Here is a 16489-nt window from a genome sequence, read left to right on the forward strand (position 1 = left end):
TGATGTCTGTGTACAGGTGTCTATGGTGAACATGTGTGGTCCCTCCTCCACCATCCTGGGGAAGATCTACCAGCAGACTGCCCTGTCTATCAACAGGTAATAACACACACGTCCTAGAGATGCCTGTATCTGTCCGTAGTCAATACCCAGTCCAGAGGAGTAAACCCAGGCCCTACGCTCCCCACCTGATGGGCCTGGCTCCTGTACTAATAACCCAGGCCTCTCCTCTGCAGCACCCGGACAAGCAGAGGGACAGAACCAACCACACCGACCACGGTAAGCATAGGATGAGGGGATTAGGGCTAGTTAAGTTAATTGTTTGGATTACAGAGTTAGGGACTACAGACAGGCTTTAATGTTAAATTAGGAATTGGAGAGTGGGGGAGGGGAGGGGGGGGGGGGGGTACAGTTAGGATTATGGTTGAAGTTATCCTAAAACTAGCTTCATGTCCACATTCCAGTTCAACCCAAACCCTAAATACATCTCTAATCCTAGCCCTATATTCAACCCAAACCCTAAATACATCTCTAATCCTAGCCCTATATTCAACCCAAACCCTAAATACATTTCTAATCCTAGGCCTATATTCAACCCAAACCCTAAATACATCTCTAATCCTAGCCCTGTATTCAACCCAAACCCTAAATACATTTCTAATCCTAGTCCTATATTCAACCCAAACCCTAAATACATCTCTAATCCTAGCCCTATCTTCAACCCAAACCCTAAATACATCTCTAATCCTAGCCCTATGTTCAACCCAAACCCTAAATTAATCTCTAATCCTAGCCCTATATTCAACCTAAACCCTAAATACATCTCTAATCCTAGCACTATATTCAACCCAAACCCTAAATACATCTCTAATCCTAGCCCTATTCAACCCAAACCCTAAATACATCTCTAATCCTAGCCTCATGTTCAATCCAAACCCTAAATACATCTCTAATCCTAGCCTCATGTTCAATCCAAACCCTAAATACATCTCTAATCCTAGCCTCATGTTCAATCCAAACCCTAACCTTGGTTTGTCATACTTTTCTCTTTGGACCCATAAACTGCAGGAGCTTGGCCCCGGCTCAATGTGACAATGTCTGTTGACTATCTCTGACCCTAGCTGCAGGCAGGGACCCCTCATAGCTCAGCCAGAGAGAGGCAGGACCGGAGCAGGGTGTGGCTGTGTAGACAGAGACTGAGGGAGCGGTAGGGACACACACTATACTGACACACAGAGTTAAGGAAGATGTGGTTTAAGCATGTCTTTTCCCCGCTCTCCCTCTTGCACTCTGCTCACATCCCCAATCTCAGGTTGCGTCCTCTGTGTATAGCGGAGGTCTCCAGTCCGACGGTGGAACAGTGTCGAGGGATACAACCGCTCTGTCAGCCCCTCAGAACAAAAAAAACACACCAGTCAGCAGCTCGTGAAGGTTAGTATTGGCCCAAAACCAAAGAATACCAGGGTCAGAAAAATAGGATTGTTTAATTTACATACCAAAAAGCCTTTTCTATTTGTAAAAGCAAGAGTTGGTTAACATCTGAACAGGTCATGTGTTGTTTTGCAGTGTGTGCTGTTCTACCATAAGATGGTGATGCAGAACTTTTCAACACAGCAGGAATCTGTAGAGAATAAATAAACCTCCACTGATCCTAGATCTGTGCAACCTTTACCTGGAGCAATGTCACAAACGAATACAGACTCCAACCAGTCGAGTGAAAGACAAAATGTTTTATTTAGAAATTCACAGTTTCTAATGGTACTACATCTTTGTAGTTACTGTCGCTCCTGTTCCACAATACTGTGCAGCTCTTTCCCAGAATACTCAGAAAGAGAGAAGCAAAGCAGTTGACAGACAGCGTTTAGTGTAGAAAAACAAAAGGCATGAAGGTAGTAATAATAAAAGTGCACACTGAGACCTGGGGGTCATGAGTACCAATCTCTAGTCAGTGTGTTAAATTAGGGCTTCGCTGAGTCTCTCACAAACACGCATCAAGAGAACAAACAAACACTCTTGCATGCATACACATAATATCATACACATAATATCATACACATAATATCATACACATAATATCATACACATTCAAAAAGGTAGAAAAACTAAGTCGGTCATGATTCACTGGGTGTGGAACACTTGTAATCAGATAAAACAGTGCGTTCCAAACCCTTTCCCAACATTCCCTTTATTAAGTTCACAAGTTCCTTCAGACTCCTCTGAAAACCACTACCTTATTCGAGGTGGGGTAAATGCACAGTAATAAACACATGAATGAATGACAAGCTAGTAAGGATAGCAGAGGTGGCCAGTTAAAGGTGCTGTTCTTGGTAATGGGAACAGAAGTGGTTCAATTAAAACAGATGCACTAAAAGAGAGCTCTTCACACTTTCTGAACCCTGAACTGTGTAGGGGTCAGAGGTCAGTGTGTGGAGTAGGGGACCTGGGTGGTTGGTCTGTAGAGGTAATGTGGTGTGTGTAGTTTGTAGAACACAGTGGGCCCAGTCTCTTTCTCAGTCAGTCAACAACCAACCCAACATAGCTCAGAGGCCATCTAACCACCGGCATACTAACCACTGGCACAGATATATAGTACACAGATATATAGTACACAGATGATTTCACACCTGCAACTTATTCAAATTGACTTTTGCCATTCCAATCACATCCTCTCACAGACATCTAGAATCAGACAAACAAATCAACTTCAAACATTTGTTTTAACTTTATCTCCCCATAACAGTAACTCGTGAGGTGAAGCTGGTTCGTATACGACCCCAGCAGTTATTGGGACTGTTACAGCCCTCTGTTCCCTGGTAGGGTTCTAATTAACACGATGGTGTGTGTGCAGCTGTGACAGTGGAGGCAACTCTGCAAACACCAGATGATCAAACCACTTTTACAGAGACAAAAGGTGGATGATACCTTGTTGTCCGTATAGCTTTGAAAACCCCAAACAAATATTGGTCACGAGGTGAAAGAGGTGTCGGGCAGCCAGTGACAATCATACAGTATGCGACAGTAAAATGCATCTACCTTTGTTTTAATTGCAATCATTATTATTCTATGTAACATGTACCATGCGTTTCCCCTGGGCTACATGATAGGGTTGTTTTGAAGCCAGAACATAAATAACTAGATAAATAAAAGTGGCCTCACAGCATCCCCTACAGGACCTCAGGGGATCTGCTCGCAAGACTGACATTACCCTGTGTCACTGATCGAAAGGTCAGTGTTGCATTACACTGTTGATATGAATGGTTAATATTAGGAATTGGGGGGAAGGAAAGCAGATCCTAGAGGCGACTTCTACCAACAGCGGGTGTTTGTGTGCTCGAACACACCGACATCTTCAGACTAAACTGTTCTTAACAACTATAATAACACACAACATTCAGCTCTCAGCACGGCTCATACACAGCTCAATATAAAAACCTAACTGACTGGGTTCTGTTGACCTGTCACAATGTGCAAAAACAACCAGTCTATAGAGTACAAGATCCCTTTCCTCTTGGCTGGCTCTCTGTGTGAACGAACACACACACACACACACACAGGAAGTCTGACTGGAGAATAGCTAGGTTAACGAGTTCAAGAGGTATAGAGCCTGTTCCTTTGTATCAGAGCTGGATAAACATGGGCTAGAGACAGGAAGGCTTACATGCTCACGCACACATTGGGTATGTATCTTCATTCAGCTCTGCTAGTTGCATGGTGTTAGGTTAGACTGCCTGAGAAAGGGAGACAGAGGCCCTGTTGTGTGTGAAGGGTTAACACCCTGGTCCCATACGAACAACTGCAGTAGTGTTAGCTAGCACTGAACAATGCACAGAAAATAAACAGAATGTAGAAATGGAGGACAGGAGGAAAGAGGGAGAAGAAGCTAATCCTGCTGCACAGTTCTCTCACTGCGACACATTTCATCCTTACAGCTTCATACTGTACTTTCACAAGGTACCAGGTAAGAGCTCCACTCAGCCCCTCTCCTCTGGGCACAGGGCTGGAGTACAAGCCCCTGCTGCCCAGGTCTGATGTGCTTGTCCAGTAGAAAGAGCTGAATGAATGTCTGTTTTCTAGTAACACTCCCCACCATTAGTCTCGCTCCGAACATAAAAAGAACAATCCTTTCAGTGTTTTTTTATATCAGTGAAAGCTTTAGAGTGGACAGAAAGGCACATGACCGTGGAGAGGTCTCTGAATGGCTGTTGCTAGGTGACTAATATCATGGTGTTCGAGTTCCACTGTGGGCAGTGTGCTCATGGGAGATGTGGTTCAGAGATGTGGCCATTTTGGGGCAAGACCACACTCTTTCACACATCCCTAACCAAGTCTGCTACCAGGGTGTGTGTATATGAGTCAGTCTGAAGTGTGCATGTGTGTGTGATCAGACGTGTCCTGTGACTGCCGTGGCTCTTATGGTCCCCACACTGATCTCCTTGTTTCCCTTGATCAGCTGCTGCAGGCTGTGCAGAGCATTCACAGCAGCGCCTCCTGTCTGTCTGGAGGAGAACTGCAGATCTCCCTGACGAGACCGCCGACGCTTCACTGACCTCTTAGAGGGAAGAGAGAGGGGGAGGGAGGGAAGGGAGGAGGGGAGAGGGAGGGAGGGAAGGTTGGATGGGAGGAGCACGGCAGCGTGGCCATTACACAGGCCTGGGGGGGAGGAGAGGGGATGGCCTCGGCTGATGTAGGACTCTTCAGAGTGGCTGGAGGAGCTACAGCTGCTATTCTCTGATGGGAAGGGGAGCTCCTTACAGGACATGTCTTCTAAAGGAGGAGGGGGATTCAGGGAGTGGGGGAGACCCTTGCATTTGAGTCCCCCGTTAGCCATCGGAGAAGAGGGGGCTGATAATGCTGCCTTCAGTTTACATCGTTTCTTCTGTGAGAGAGAGAGGATGGAGAGATTGATAGAGTACAGGGCTAACTTTAGAGATGTATAAATATGTTAAGTCATAACCACATCTATACCAGACACACTGCACGGTTACAACCAAACTGGACAGATACCAAGCTCTCAAAGATAGAGAACAGGAGACATTTTGATTCAGTATGAGGTTACAGACAGGACTGGGAAGGGCAGGGACTGTGTGTAGAATGGCATTATAATAATAATGATGTTTTGTCGTCACACACACTGGATAGGTCCAGTGAAATGTGTTGTTTCACAGGGTCAGCCATAATAGCATGCCTGAAGAGAATTATAGTTAAGTGCCAAACCTTAGCATCTCTACATGAGTGGAGCAAAGCCATGTTATGGGTCGCAGCTTATTGCCATCTATTGGTGGGTTACAACTTTCAAACCACTGCCCAAGCCTGCCCTGTGCCTGCTCATACATCGTCCCCCTAACAGTGGGCTTCTAGTCTGTGTCAACAGAGAAGTGGTTAACCTAACAAGTTTGTAAATCGCCCATAACCAGAGATCCAGGATCAGCTTAACTCTCCCCAGACCCTACAGTATTCTTAACCATTAGGATGTGAGGATGCTAAACTGACCTTAGTCTGGGGGCAAGTTCACCCCACTCCACTGAAACCATAAGCAAACAAAGATGGCCGCTGGGGCCACCATACAACAGCAGGCGGAGAGGAGACACTGTACCTTTTTCTCTGGTGAGAACCTTAAAGGTTCAACAATGTAAAGGTCGTCAGGGCCTACTGAACAGGGAGAGAATAGGGCCATGTTAATGATGAGATGGCAGGCACACAGGAACACACGTTACAAGCATGACGCCACCTTGCAAGTAGTACTACTGATTTACTATTAAAATAGTATTACACACCCTGACATACTACAGCCCAGAATAAAGGTTATAGCTCCTCTGAAGAGGTTTTAGCTTGTTGGTACACTGGGTGACGTAGGGTTCTCTAGTTGTTGTTACTACTTGCAGTGGTGTAACAGGAGCCAGCCAAAAGCATTGTGTTCTATTTATAGTCTCCTTCAGTTCAGCCTCTATATGGACGCGCACTCTGGCCCAAGGACGCGCACTCTGGCCCAAGGACGCGCACTCTGGCCCAAGGACGCGCACTCTGGCCCAAGGACGCGCACTCTGGCCCAAGGACGCGCACTCTGGCCCAAGGACGCGCACTCTGGCCCAAGGACGCGCACTCTGGCCCAAGGACACGCACTCTGGCCCAAGGACACGCACTCTGGCCCAAGGACACGCACTCTGGCCCAAGGACACGCACTCTGGCCCAAGGACACGCACTCTGGCCCAAGGACACGCACTCTGGCCCAAGGACACGCACTCTGGCCCAAGGACACGCACTCTGGCCCAAGGACACGCACTCTGGCCCAAGGACACGCACTCTGGCCCAAGGACACGCACTCTGGCCCAAGGACACGTGATAAATAGAGTGGGAAAGAGAGGAAAGAGGAGAATTATGTTACATGGCTATCTGAATGAAGGTCTTTATTCCTTCAAGGTGGGGTGTGCCCAGGCAGTCCCACTGGGGTGTCTGTGGCTCCAGTACCCTTACAGCAGACATACTGTTCAGCAGCATGGACACAGATGGGAGAGCATCTAGTCATGCGGTCGATAATGAAGCTGACCTCTATACAGGGAGGACATGTCAGGCTTTCTGAGTCTTTTAGTCCTGCTTCAGCTCCTATGGGTGTGATAGGGCAGCAACAGGATGGACAGAACAGTGATGTAGAAGACAGGAAGGGTAGAGGAAAAGGGAGTGTTTAAGTGAGAGGCCACATGAGCAGGCCTCTTGTCCTTCTTAGAAAGCTGTAGAGTGTCTTTGTGTGTACACACTCACCTTCTGAAGTAGGAAAGGTGAAGGACTTGGAGCGTAGGAGAGGACACGATACCCTCCGCTTCAGACTCAAATCATCATAGGAGGAGAAACACCTGGCACATACAGGATATATGATAGTGCAGTAACGTTAGTAAGGGTTAAACTAAACAACATGGAAGAGATCCAATGTTCCCTATGAAACATCAACTGGACTAAGAGGAACATTATATCAGACCTACAAAAGCAACAACAATACTCTTAGAAATAATGTGGGGAGATCAGACAACGGTGTGTGTTGCTGTGTTTACCTCTTGGGGCTGGGGTAGTGGTTGACTGCGGTGTGTGTGTTGCTGTGTTTACCTCTTGGGGCTGGGGAAGTGGTTGACTGCGGTGTGTGTGTTGCTGTGTTTACCTCTTGGGGCTGGGGAAGTGGTTGACTGCGGTGTGTGTGTTGCTGTGTTTACCGGCTGGGGTAGTGGTTGACTGCAGTGTGTGTGACGGTGTGTGTTGCTGTGTTTACCTCTTGGGGCTGGGGAAGTGGTTGACTGCGGTGTGTGTGTTGCTGTGTTTACCGGCTGGGGTAGTGGTTGACTGCAGTGTGTGTGACGGTGTGTGTTGCTGTGTTTACCTCTTGGGGCTGGGGAAGTGGTTGACTGCGGTGTGTGTGTTGCTGTGTTTACCTCTTGGGGCTGGGGTAGTGGTTGACTGCGGTGTGTGTGACGGTGTGTGTTGCTGTGTTTACCTCTTGGGGCTGGGGTAGTGGTTGACTGCGGTGTGTGTGTTGCTGTGTTTACCTCTTGGGGCTGGGGTAGTGGTTGCCTGCAGTGTGTGTGACTGCGGTGTGTGTGTTGCTGTGTTTACCTCTTGGGGCTGGGGTAGTGGTTGCCTGCGGTGTGTGTGACGGTGTGTGTTGCTGTGTTTACCTCTTGGGGCTGGGGTAGTGGTTGCCTGCAGTGTGTGTGACGGTGTGTGTGTTGCTGTGTTTACCTCTTGGGGCTGGGGTAGTGGTTGCCTGCAGTGTGTGTGACGGTGTGTGTGTTGCTGTGTTTACCTCTTGGGGCTGGGGAAGTGGTTGACTGCGGTGTGTGTGTTGCTGTGTTTACCTCTTGGGGCTGGGGTAGTGGTTGACTGCGGTGTGTGTGTTGCTGTGTTTACCTCTTGGGGCTGGGGAAGTGGTTGACTGCGGTGTGTGTGTTGCTGTGTTTACCTCTTGGGGCTGGGGTAGTGGTTGACTGTGGTGTGTGTGACGGTGTGTTTGTTGCTGTGTTTACCTCTTGGGGCTGGGGTAGTGGTTGACTGCGGTGTGTGTGTTGCTGTGTTTACCTCTTGGGGCTGGGGTAGTGGTTTCCTGCAGTGTGTGTGACGGTGTGTGTGTTGGCACTCCAGCAGCACTGCAGGCAGAGCACCAGGCCCAGACAGAGACACAGGACTAGAGACACCACCAGGTAACTCTGTCGGTCAGACACCTAGAAAACACAAACACAGAAACAACATTTAGACATCAGAAGAAACAAACTCCTAACATCCAATCATGACATTTTGCGAGTTCTGATTTAAATAGACCAACATTGAATCTGATATTCAATACGTGTAGTTAGTAAGGGCAGAAGGCATCATGGTCTTCAGCTGTGTGTACCTCTCTCTGTAGCTGTGAGACAGTCATGGTGAGGTTGATCATCAGCTTGGTGACGTTCTCCAGCTGGCCCTGTAACATCTGGATAGACTCTGTCTGCCGCTGGTCCTGAGGGATCACACAACCAAAATACAACATTAATACAACCAAGTTGAACCAACCCATCCCAGAACCATCAGACACAACCTACACCAAACTACACAATAACAATCATGTAACACAATTGCAACAACCATCCCAGCATAAGCATCCGGCCAACCCAAACACAATCAAGAAGCAACTGTCTAACAGACCTGTTCTTCAGCGATGCGGGAGGTGTTCTCCAGTTTGACTATGGTCTTGTTGAATGCTCTCTGCATCTCCTCCATCTGCTTACGATACCTAGAACACACAACAAGCCAATCAGAGCCTGAACAGGACGAGTGATAGAGGAAACTACTAGGTTAAAGACAGACAGACACACACAGCTTACCTCTGGCTGAGTTCCTCCAGGTATCTGCTGCTGAGGGACATGTTCATCTCCAGGGCTTTGATCCTGTTGTTCAACCTCATGAACACACTCTCCTTCTGACTGGAGCCATACACGTTCACCCCTCCATTCCCTCCAATGTACTCCCCCGCGTTCTGCAGCTCAGCGTAGAAGTCTGTAGCCGTCCGGTGTAAATGTCCGTTAGCGGTCACCGGGACGCTAAGCAGTAGGTCTTCCACGGATTCTTCCCCATGCAGGTGTTCTGCTGGCTGGGCAGAGGCATCTCCCTGCTCCCCCTGACCCTGGATGTCTCCACTCTCTGCCCCAGCCCTGGGTGTGTGTGGCTCTGTGTTTGTGTCAGGCTGAGGGGGGACAGGGAGGTCAGTGGGAGGGGGGAGGTCTGCAGGTCTAGAGGCTGTGGGAAGGGGCTGGACTGGTTGCTCCTTCAAGGGGCAGGGAGGGATGTCCAGGGAGGCTGTCTCAGAGGTTGGTAGGTGTAGGGGAGTGGTGGAGCTGGGAGTAGGGGTGGGGGTGCTGGCCTGTTGAGTCTCCGGGATGGGGGCTCCCTGCAGGGCTGGAGGGGGGACAGGGTCTTCTTGGCTGGGGTGCTGGGGAGCTTCGTCCTGGGTAGGGGTGGGTTTGCAGAGGGAGGTTTGAGAGAAGCTGTGGGGGGGCAGGGTAAAGGTCCGGCTAGGCTCCAGCAAAATGATAGTATCCACGGGGGGTGTGTCGATGTAAAGGGTATGATTTTGAGAGTCTAAAGGGGGTAGCCCCTCATTTTGGGCTTGGGGGGCAGTCTCAGGCACCGTCTCTGTGTGTGTTGGGGCTTCCTGTGTGTGTGTGGGGGTAGGGACAGGGACCTGTATAGGGGTGTGTGTGTCTTGCTGCCTCTCTCTGGTGAGGTGAGCGTCACACCAGCGCTGTAGCAACTCTGGCAGTGTGGCCACACAAGAAAGAGAAGAGACAGAAGAGAGTGGACAGTACAGTTGGCTCTCCCTCTCCCACTGTTCCTCTCTCTCCTCCTGCTCATCATCATCCCCCTCTTCCTCCATCAGAGTCACAGTGGACTGTGGGGGCTCCTCCTCCATCAGAGTCACGATCTGTCCATCCTCCGGGGAGGGGGGAAGCAGGGGGGAGTCAGGGTCCTCCTGGGGACCAGGGTCGTCTGGCTCCACTGTCTCCACACTGAGAAAAGGGGGGGGGGGGGGGGGGGGAGTTAGACTCTTACTGCAAGGTGAATGACGGTGAGAGTGAGTGAGAGCGAGTGACTCACACTGGAGGAGGAGTGGTGGGGGTTGGAGTTGGGGTGAGCTGCACATCTTTGTTTCCCTCAGTCTCGTTCTGGGCTTCTGATGATGCGTTGGCTGGAAGAGATGCACAGACACACAGCAGGCTTTAGATAAAGTCATCAACTACCACAGAATCATATCTATGTCAACTACTACATTTAACCCTTCACAGGATAACAAACTGGACATGGCATGGCAGAGATCTCCAACCCCAGTCCAGCTGGGGCCAGTCTGCTCCACTCTACTGTATGTTGCCACTGCCAGCGGGTTAAAATTGGGAACAGAAACAGCTTTGTTTTGGCCAACATCTATGCTTGGTGTAACAACCACAAGAGTGGTCTGAACTAAAGCAGAAACAAGTCAGGCTGGTCCAGTTAGAACTGGTCTCAAACCTCAGCAACCTTATGGGTTGAAAAAAGATAAAACACCATCAGCTGCCTCACTGCAGCCCAGTGAAGGGTGTGTGTCTATAACGATGAAGGGGTTATTCAAGTTTAAAACAGTGTTTAGATTCCAGTATATTCTGAGGGCGATGGTGTCCTGAGGTAGTTGGTTCTGCGTCATGGACCCCCTAGTCCTAATAGACAGAGCTCGCCTCCTGCTGCTGTGTTATATAACACAGAACTATTGTTCCTCTGATAACCCCCTGCCAACAGTCAACTCAACATCTGAAGCTCCAGGCAGACACACATACACACACACCGCAAACCGGAGCTACAGTTGAAGTCGGAAGTTTACATACACCTTAGCCAAATACATTTAACCTCAGTTTCACAATTCCTGACATTTAATCCTAGTAAAAATTCCCTGTTTTAGGTCAGTTAGGATCACCACTTTATTTTAAGAATGTGAAAGGTCAGAATAATAGTTGAGAGTAATTTATTTCAGCTTTTAATTCTTTCATCACATTCCCAGTAGGTCAGAAGTTTACATACACTCAATTAGTATTTGGTAGCATTGCCTTTAAATTGTTTAATTGGGTCAAACGTGTCAGGGAGCCTTCCACAAGCTTTCCACAGTAAGTTGGGTGGATTTTGGCCCGTTCCTCCTGACAGAGAAGGTGTAATTGAGTCAGGTTTGTAGGCCTCCTTGCTCACACACGCTTTTTCAGTTCTGCCCACACATTTTCTATGGGATTGAGGTGAGGGCTTTGTGATGGCCACTCCAATACCATGACTTTGTTGTCCTTAAGCCATTTTGTCACAACTTTGGAAGTATGCTTGGGGTCGTTGTCCATTTGGAAGACCCATTTGTGATCAAGCTTTAACTTCCTGACTGATGTCTTGAGATGTTGCTTCAATATATCCACATAATTTTACTTCCTCATGATGCCTTCTATTTTGTGAAGTGCACCAGTCCCTCCTGCAGCAAAGCATCCACACAACATGATGCTGCCACCGCCGCGCTTCACGGTTGGGATGGTGTTCTTTGGCTTGCAAGCCTCCCCCTTTTTCCTCCAAACATAATAATGGTCATTATGGCAAAAGAGATCTATTTTTGTTTCATCAGACCAGAGGACATTTCTCCAAAAAGTACCATCTTTGTCCCCATGTGCAGTTGCAAACCGTAGTCTGGCTTTTTTTAATGCCGATTTTGGAGCAGTGGCTTCTTCCTTCTTTCAGGTTATGTCAATATAGAACTCGTTTTACTGTGGATATAGATACTTTTGTACCCGTTTCCTCCAGCATCTTCACAAGGTCCTTTTCTGAGATTGATTTGTACTTTTCGCACCAAAGTACGTTCATGTCTCCTTCCTGAGTGGTCCCATGGTGTTTATCCTTGCATACTATTGTTTGTACAGATGAACGTGGTACCTTCAGACGTTTGGAAATTGCTCCCAAGCATGAACCCGACTTGTGGAGGTCTACAATTTGTTTTCTGAGGTCTTGGCTGATTTCTTTTGATTTTCCCATGATGTCAAGCAAAGAGGCACTGAGTTTGAAGGTAGACCTTGAAATACACCCACAGGTACACCTCCAATTGACTCAAATGATGTCAATTAGCCTATCAGAAGCTTCTAAAGCCATGACATCGTTTTATGGAATTTTCCAAGCTGTTTAAAGGCACAGTCAACTTAGTGTATGTAAACTTCTGACCCACTGGAATTGTGATACAGTGAATTATAAGTGAAATAATCTGTCTGTAAACAATTGTTGGAAAAATTACTTGTGTTATGCACAAAGTAGATGTTGTAACCGACTTGCCAAAACTATAGTTTGTTAACAAGAAATGTGTGGTTGTTTGTGGAGTTTTAATGACTCCAACCTAAGTGTATGTACATTTCCAACTTCAACTGTATGTACCCCTTGGCAACAGTAGTTCAATCTCAAGTTACAACTGTATATACCCCTTGTATATGGCCCAGTTATTGTTATTTTATTGTGTTTCTCTTCTTTACTTTATTTAGCAAATTGTTCTTACTTTTTTAAAAACTCTGCATTGTTGGTTAAGGACTCGTAAGTAAGCGTATCACAGTAAGGTCTACAACTGTTCTGTTCGGCTCATGTGACAAATATAATTTGATATGACCCAGTTTCGGAACAGCTTCATCTAAGCAAGATGGGGGGGGCTCAGACTGCCCAGCGGTACAGTGAAGGAGGAAGAGAGGGCATAGACTTATAAAATAGGAAAAGGGGAGTTGGGCAAGAGAAAGGAGGATAAGACTGGCGTGATTGTCTGGGAAGGAAGCAGAACCAAAACAGACAGTCAGAATGAATAAACGCATTAGATTGGAGCTGACTTGGCATGTACTGTGTGTGGGGCCTCTCTCAACACAAGCAACCCATATGCAAGTACACATCCGAAGTTCTATCACAATTTGTTGGCTTTGGACCAGCATAGAATACCTCTAATGACACACTCCCCTGGGCAGCACAGTGCTTTAGTTAGCACGAGACAAACATTCTTTATTATGTATAGAATACCTCTAATGACACACTCCCCTGGGCAGCACAGTGCTTTAGTTAGCACGAGACAAACATTCTTTATTATGTATAGAATACCTCTAATGACACACTTCCCTGGGCAGCACAGTGCTTTAGTTAGCACGAGACAAACATTCCACCACAAGCTTCATAAGCAAACCTCATGCCTCTCGCTCCAAGAAGTGGTGACCACAGCAAGTTATTTACAGTATCTAACACATAGCATTTCCTTTAAAGGAATGTATAGGATGGGGGGAGTGAGAGGAGAAGAGTGGAGTATAGGAGAGGAAAGAGACGAGAGGAGGAGAGTAGAGAGAGAAGGAGAGGGGGAGAAAGAAGGGGAGGGGAGGGAAGGGAATGACGGCCTTTTGGTAGGCCGTCATTGTAAATAAGAGTTTGTTCTTAACTGACTTGCCTAGTTAAATAAAAATTAAAAAGGGGGAGAAGAATCCATACCTTCTATCTGTGCTCCTCCCTCAGGCTTGCCTCCCAGAACATTGGCTGCTATGTTGTTGACCATGTTGAGAATGGCATCTGTAGGGAGTACACACACACACACACGAGAGCATCATGAATGTTGTCCTTCACTGGTAGTATAGTAAAATAGGTGAAGGCCCCACAGGAATCTGTAAAACCACAGGCCTTTGGCATTCCCCTCAGCCTCACTCTCCATTCCCTTACCCAACCACTTCTCTCCAGACTCTGCTTGGCTACAGAAGACCCTGTCAGAGTCTGCTTGTTTTCTCTCACCGAGTTGGGGTGGGGGCCGTGTAGGAATGGGTCAGTCTGTTTTCTCAATGTTGAACGTGTGTGTGTGTGTGTGTGTGTGTGTGTGTGTGTGTGGGGGGGGTCTTAGCCAATCTGATTACAGCCTCATTGCAGTGCCAGTCCCTCCCCCTTAGAAGCAGGGAGAAACAGGAGCTCCAGTGTGTGTAGCAGAGTTATATACGTCAGTCGCTAACCCGCTCCGTGTGTGTGTGAATGTGTGTGTGAGTGGGAATACAGCAACTGATGGAACATTCAGGACTACATGTATTCAAGGAAAGCAGCTTCTAGTCTCTCCATTCTCCAAGAAACACAACCTGTTTTAGAGCCAATTCTGGAGATCAATTATCTGTTGTGATTAGATACAATAGAGAACTGACGCTCAGCCAGGATATCAAGTTACCCATGTTAATGCAATCATGTGCCATGTGAATCTACAGTTCCTTCAGAAATTATTCATATCCCTTGACTTATTCCACATTGTGTTACAGCCTGAATTCAAAATGGATTCTTTCTTACCCATCTACACACAATACCCCATAACGACAAAGTGAATAAATATTTTTTGAAATTTGAGCAAATACAGAAATACCTAAATTACATAAGTATTCACACACCAGAGTCAATACTTCGTGGTGGCGATGACAGCTGTGAGTCTTTCTGGGTAAGTCTCGAAGAGCTTTCCACACCTGGACTGTGCAACATTTGTCCATTATTATTTTCTAAATTCTTCAAGCTCTGTCATATTGTTTGTTGAGCATTCCCAGACAACCATTTTCAGGTCTTGCCATAGATTTTCAAGTAGATTTAAGTCAAAACTGTAACTCGGCTGCTCACGAACATTCTCTGTCTTCTTGGTAAGCAACTCTAGTGTAGATGTGGCCTTGTGTTTTAGGTTATTGCCCTGATGAAAGGTGAAGTCATCTCCCAGTGTAGAAAGCAGACTGAACCAGGTTTTCCTCTAGGAATTTGCCTGTGCTTAGCTCCATTCTGTGTTTGAAATTCACTGCTTAACTGAAGGACCTTACAGATTATTGTATGTGTGGGGTAGAGAGGAGTTAGTCAAACATCACGTTAAACACTATTACTGCACACAGAGTCCATGCAATTTATTACATGACTTGTTAAACACATTTTTACTCCTGAACTTATTTAGGCTTCACGGGGTTGAATACTTATTGACTCAAGACATTTATTTCAGTTTTGAATTAATCTCGAAAAACATAATTCCACTTTCACATTATGGGGTATTTGTGTATAGGCCAGTGATAAACTAATCTCAGCGTAATCCCTTTTAAATTCAGGCTGTAACAACAAAATGTGGAAAAGGTCAAGGGGTGTGAAAACCTTTAAGGCACTGTAGGCTCAAAACAATCTGACGTGATTGTGTGTCTGTGTGTACGTACGTACTTGTGGCAGAGCCCAGCAGATTTTTGGACCCCTTGTCCTCAGAGTGGAGGTACCCAGGAGGGTAGTCTGTAGATAGGGGGGAAAAAAATCTTATTATTATTTAAATCAAATAAAATGTTATTGGTCACATACACATGGTTGGCAGATGTTATTACAAGTGTAGTGAAATGCTTGTGCTTCTAGTTCTGACAGTGCAGGAATATCTAACAATTTCCAATTAATACACACAAATCTAAGTAAAGGAATGGAATAAGAATATATACACATATACATATATGGATGAGCAATGACAGAGCAGCATAGGCAAGATGCAATAGATGGTATAAAATGCAGTATATACACTACCTTTCAAACGTTTGGGGTCACTTAGAAATGTCCTTGCTTTTGAAAGAAAAGCACATTTTTTGTCCATTAAAATAACATCAAATTGATCAGAAATACAGTCTCCACGTCAACAGTGAAGAGGCGACTCCGGGATGCTGGCCTTCTAGGCAGAGTTCCTCTGTCCAGTGTCTGTGTTCTTTTGTCCATCTCTATCTTTTCTTTTTATTGGCTAGTCTGAGATATGGCTTTTTCTTTGAAACGCTGCCTAGAAGGCCAGCATCCCGGAGTCGCCTCTTCACTGTTGATGTTGAGACTGGTGTTTTGCGGGTACTATTTAATGAAGCTGCCAGTTGAGGACTTTTCTCAAACTAGACACACTAATGTACTTGTCCTCTTGCTCAGTTGTGCACCGGGGCCTCCCAATCCTTTCTATTCTGGTAGAGCCAGTTTGCGCTGTTCTGTGAAGGGAGTAGGACACAGCGTTGTACGAGATCTTCAGTTTCTTGGCAATTTCTCCCATGGAACAGCCTTCATTTCTCAGAACAAGAATAGACTGACAAGTTTCAGAAGAAAGTTATTTGTTTCTGGCCATGTTGAGCCTGTAATCAAACCCACAAATGCTGATGCTCCAGATACTCAACTAGTCTAAAGAAGGACAGTTTTATTGCTTCTTCAATCAGAACAACAGTTGCCAGCTGTGCTAACAACTGCAAAAGGGTTTTCTAATGATCAATTAGCCTTTTAAAGGGATCAACTTGGATTAGCTAACACAACGTGCCATTGAAACACAGGAGTGATGGTTGCCGATAATGGGCCTCTGTACGCCTATGTAGATATTCCATTAAAAATCAGCTGTTTCCAGCTACAATAGTCATTTACAAAATTAACAAAGTCTACACTATTTCAATGGACAATTTTTTTTTTTGCGTTTCTTTCAATAACA

General features: G+C 46.4%; 1 protein-coding gene across 11 annotated transcripts in view; it reads right to left on the reverse strand.

Moving 5' to 3' along the window:
* Positions 1 to 1707: 1707 nt before the first annotated feature.
* LOC110524508 (SUN domain-containing ossification factor) overlaps positions 1708 to 16489 on the reverse strand; it is an 80713-nt gene continuing 65931 nt past the window's right edge. For 3 of the 11 annotated variants that reach the window (XM_036978307.2, XM_090235859.1, XM_090235863.1), the window contains 10 exons: positions 15223 to 15288; positions 13504 to 13581; positions 10108 to 10198; positions 8838 to 10019; positions 8659 to 8746; positions 8369 to 8473; positions 8056 to 8198; positions 6754 to 6845; positions 5591 to 5646; positions 1708 to 4873 (listed from right to left, as the gene is read on the reverse strand). In XM_036978307.2, coding sequence (XP_036834202.2) covers positions 4379 to 4873; positions 5591 to 5646; positions 6754 to 6845; positions 8056 to 8198; positions 8369 to 8473; positions 8659 to 8746; positions 8838 to 10019; positions 10108 to 10198; positions 13504 to 13581; positions 15223 to 15288 — 2396 coding nt within the window. In that variant the 3' untranslated portion in view covers positions 1708 to 4378. Of the gene's footprint in view, positions 4874 to 5487; positions 6598 to 6753; positions 6846 to 8055; positions 8199 to 8368; positions 8474 to 8658; positions 8747 to 8837; positions 10020 to 10107; positions 10199 to 13503; positions 13582 to 15222; positions 15289 to 16489 lie in introns of those variants that run through there. The other 8 variants (XM_090235858.1, XM_090235864.1, XM_090235861.1 and 5 more) reach the window with 4 other exon arrangements.

The sequence above is a fragment of the Oncorhynchus mykiss genome, chromosome 5 (assembly GCF_057628025.1).
Source record: "Oncorhynchus mykiss isolate SJ-2025 chromosome 5, ASM5762802v1, whole genome shotgun sequence".
In the NCBI taxonomy this organism is placed as follows: Eukaryota; Metazoa; Chordata; class Actinopteri; order Salmoniformes; family Salmonidae; genus Oncorhynchus; species Oncorhynchus mykiss.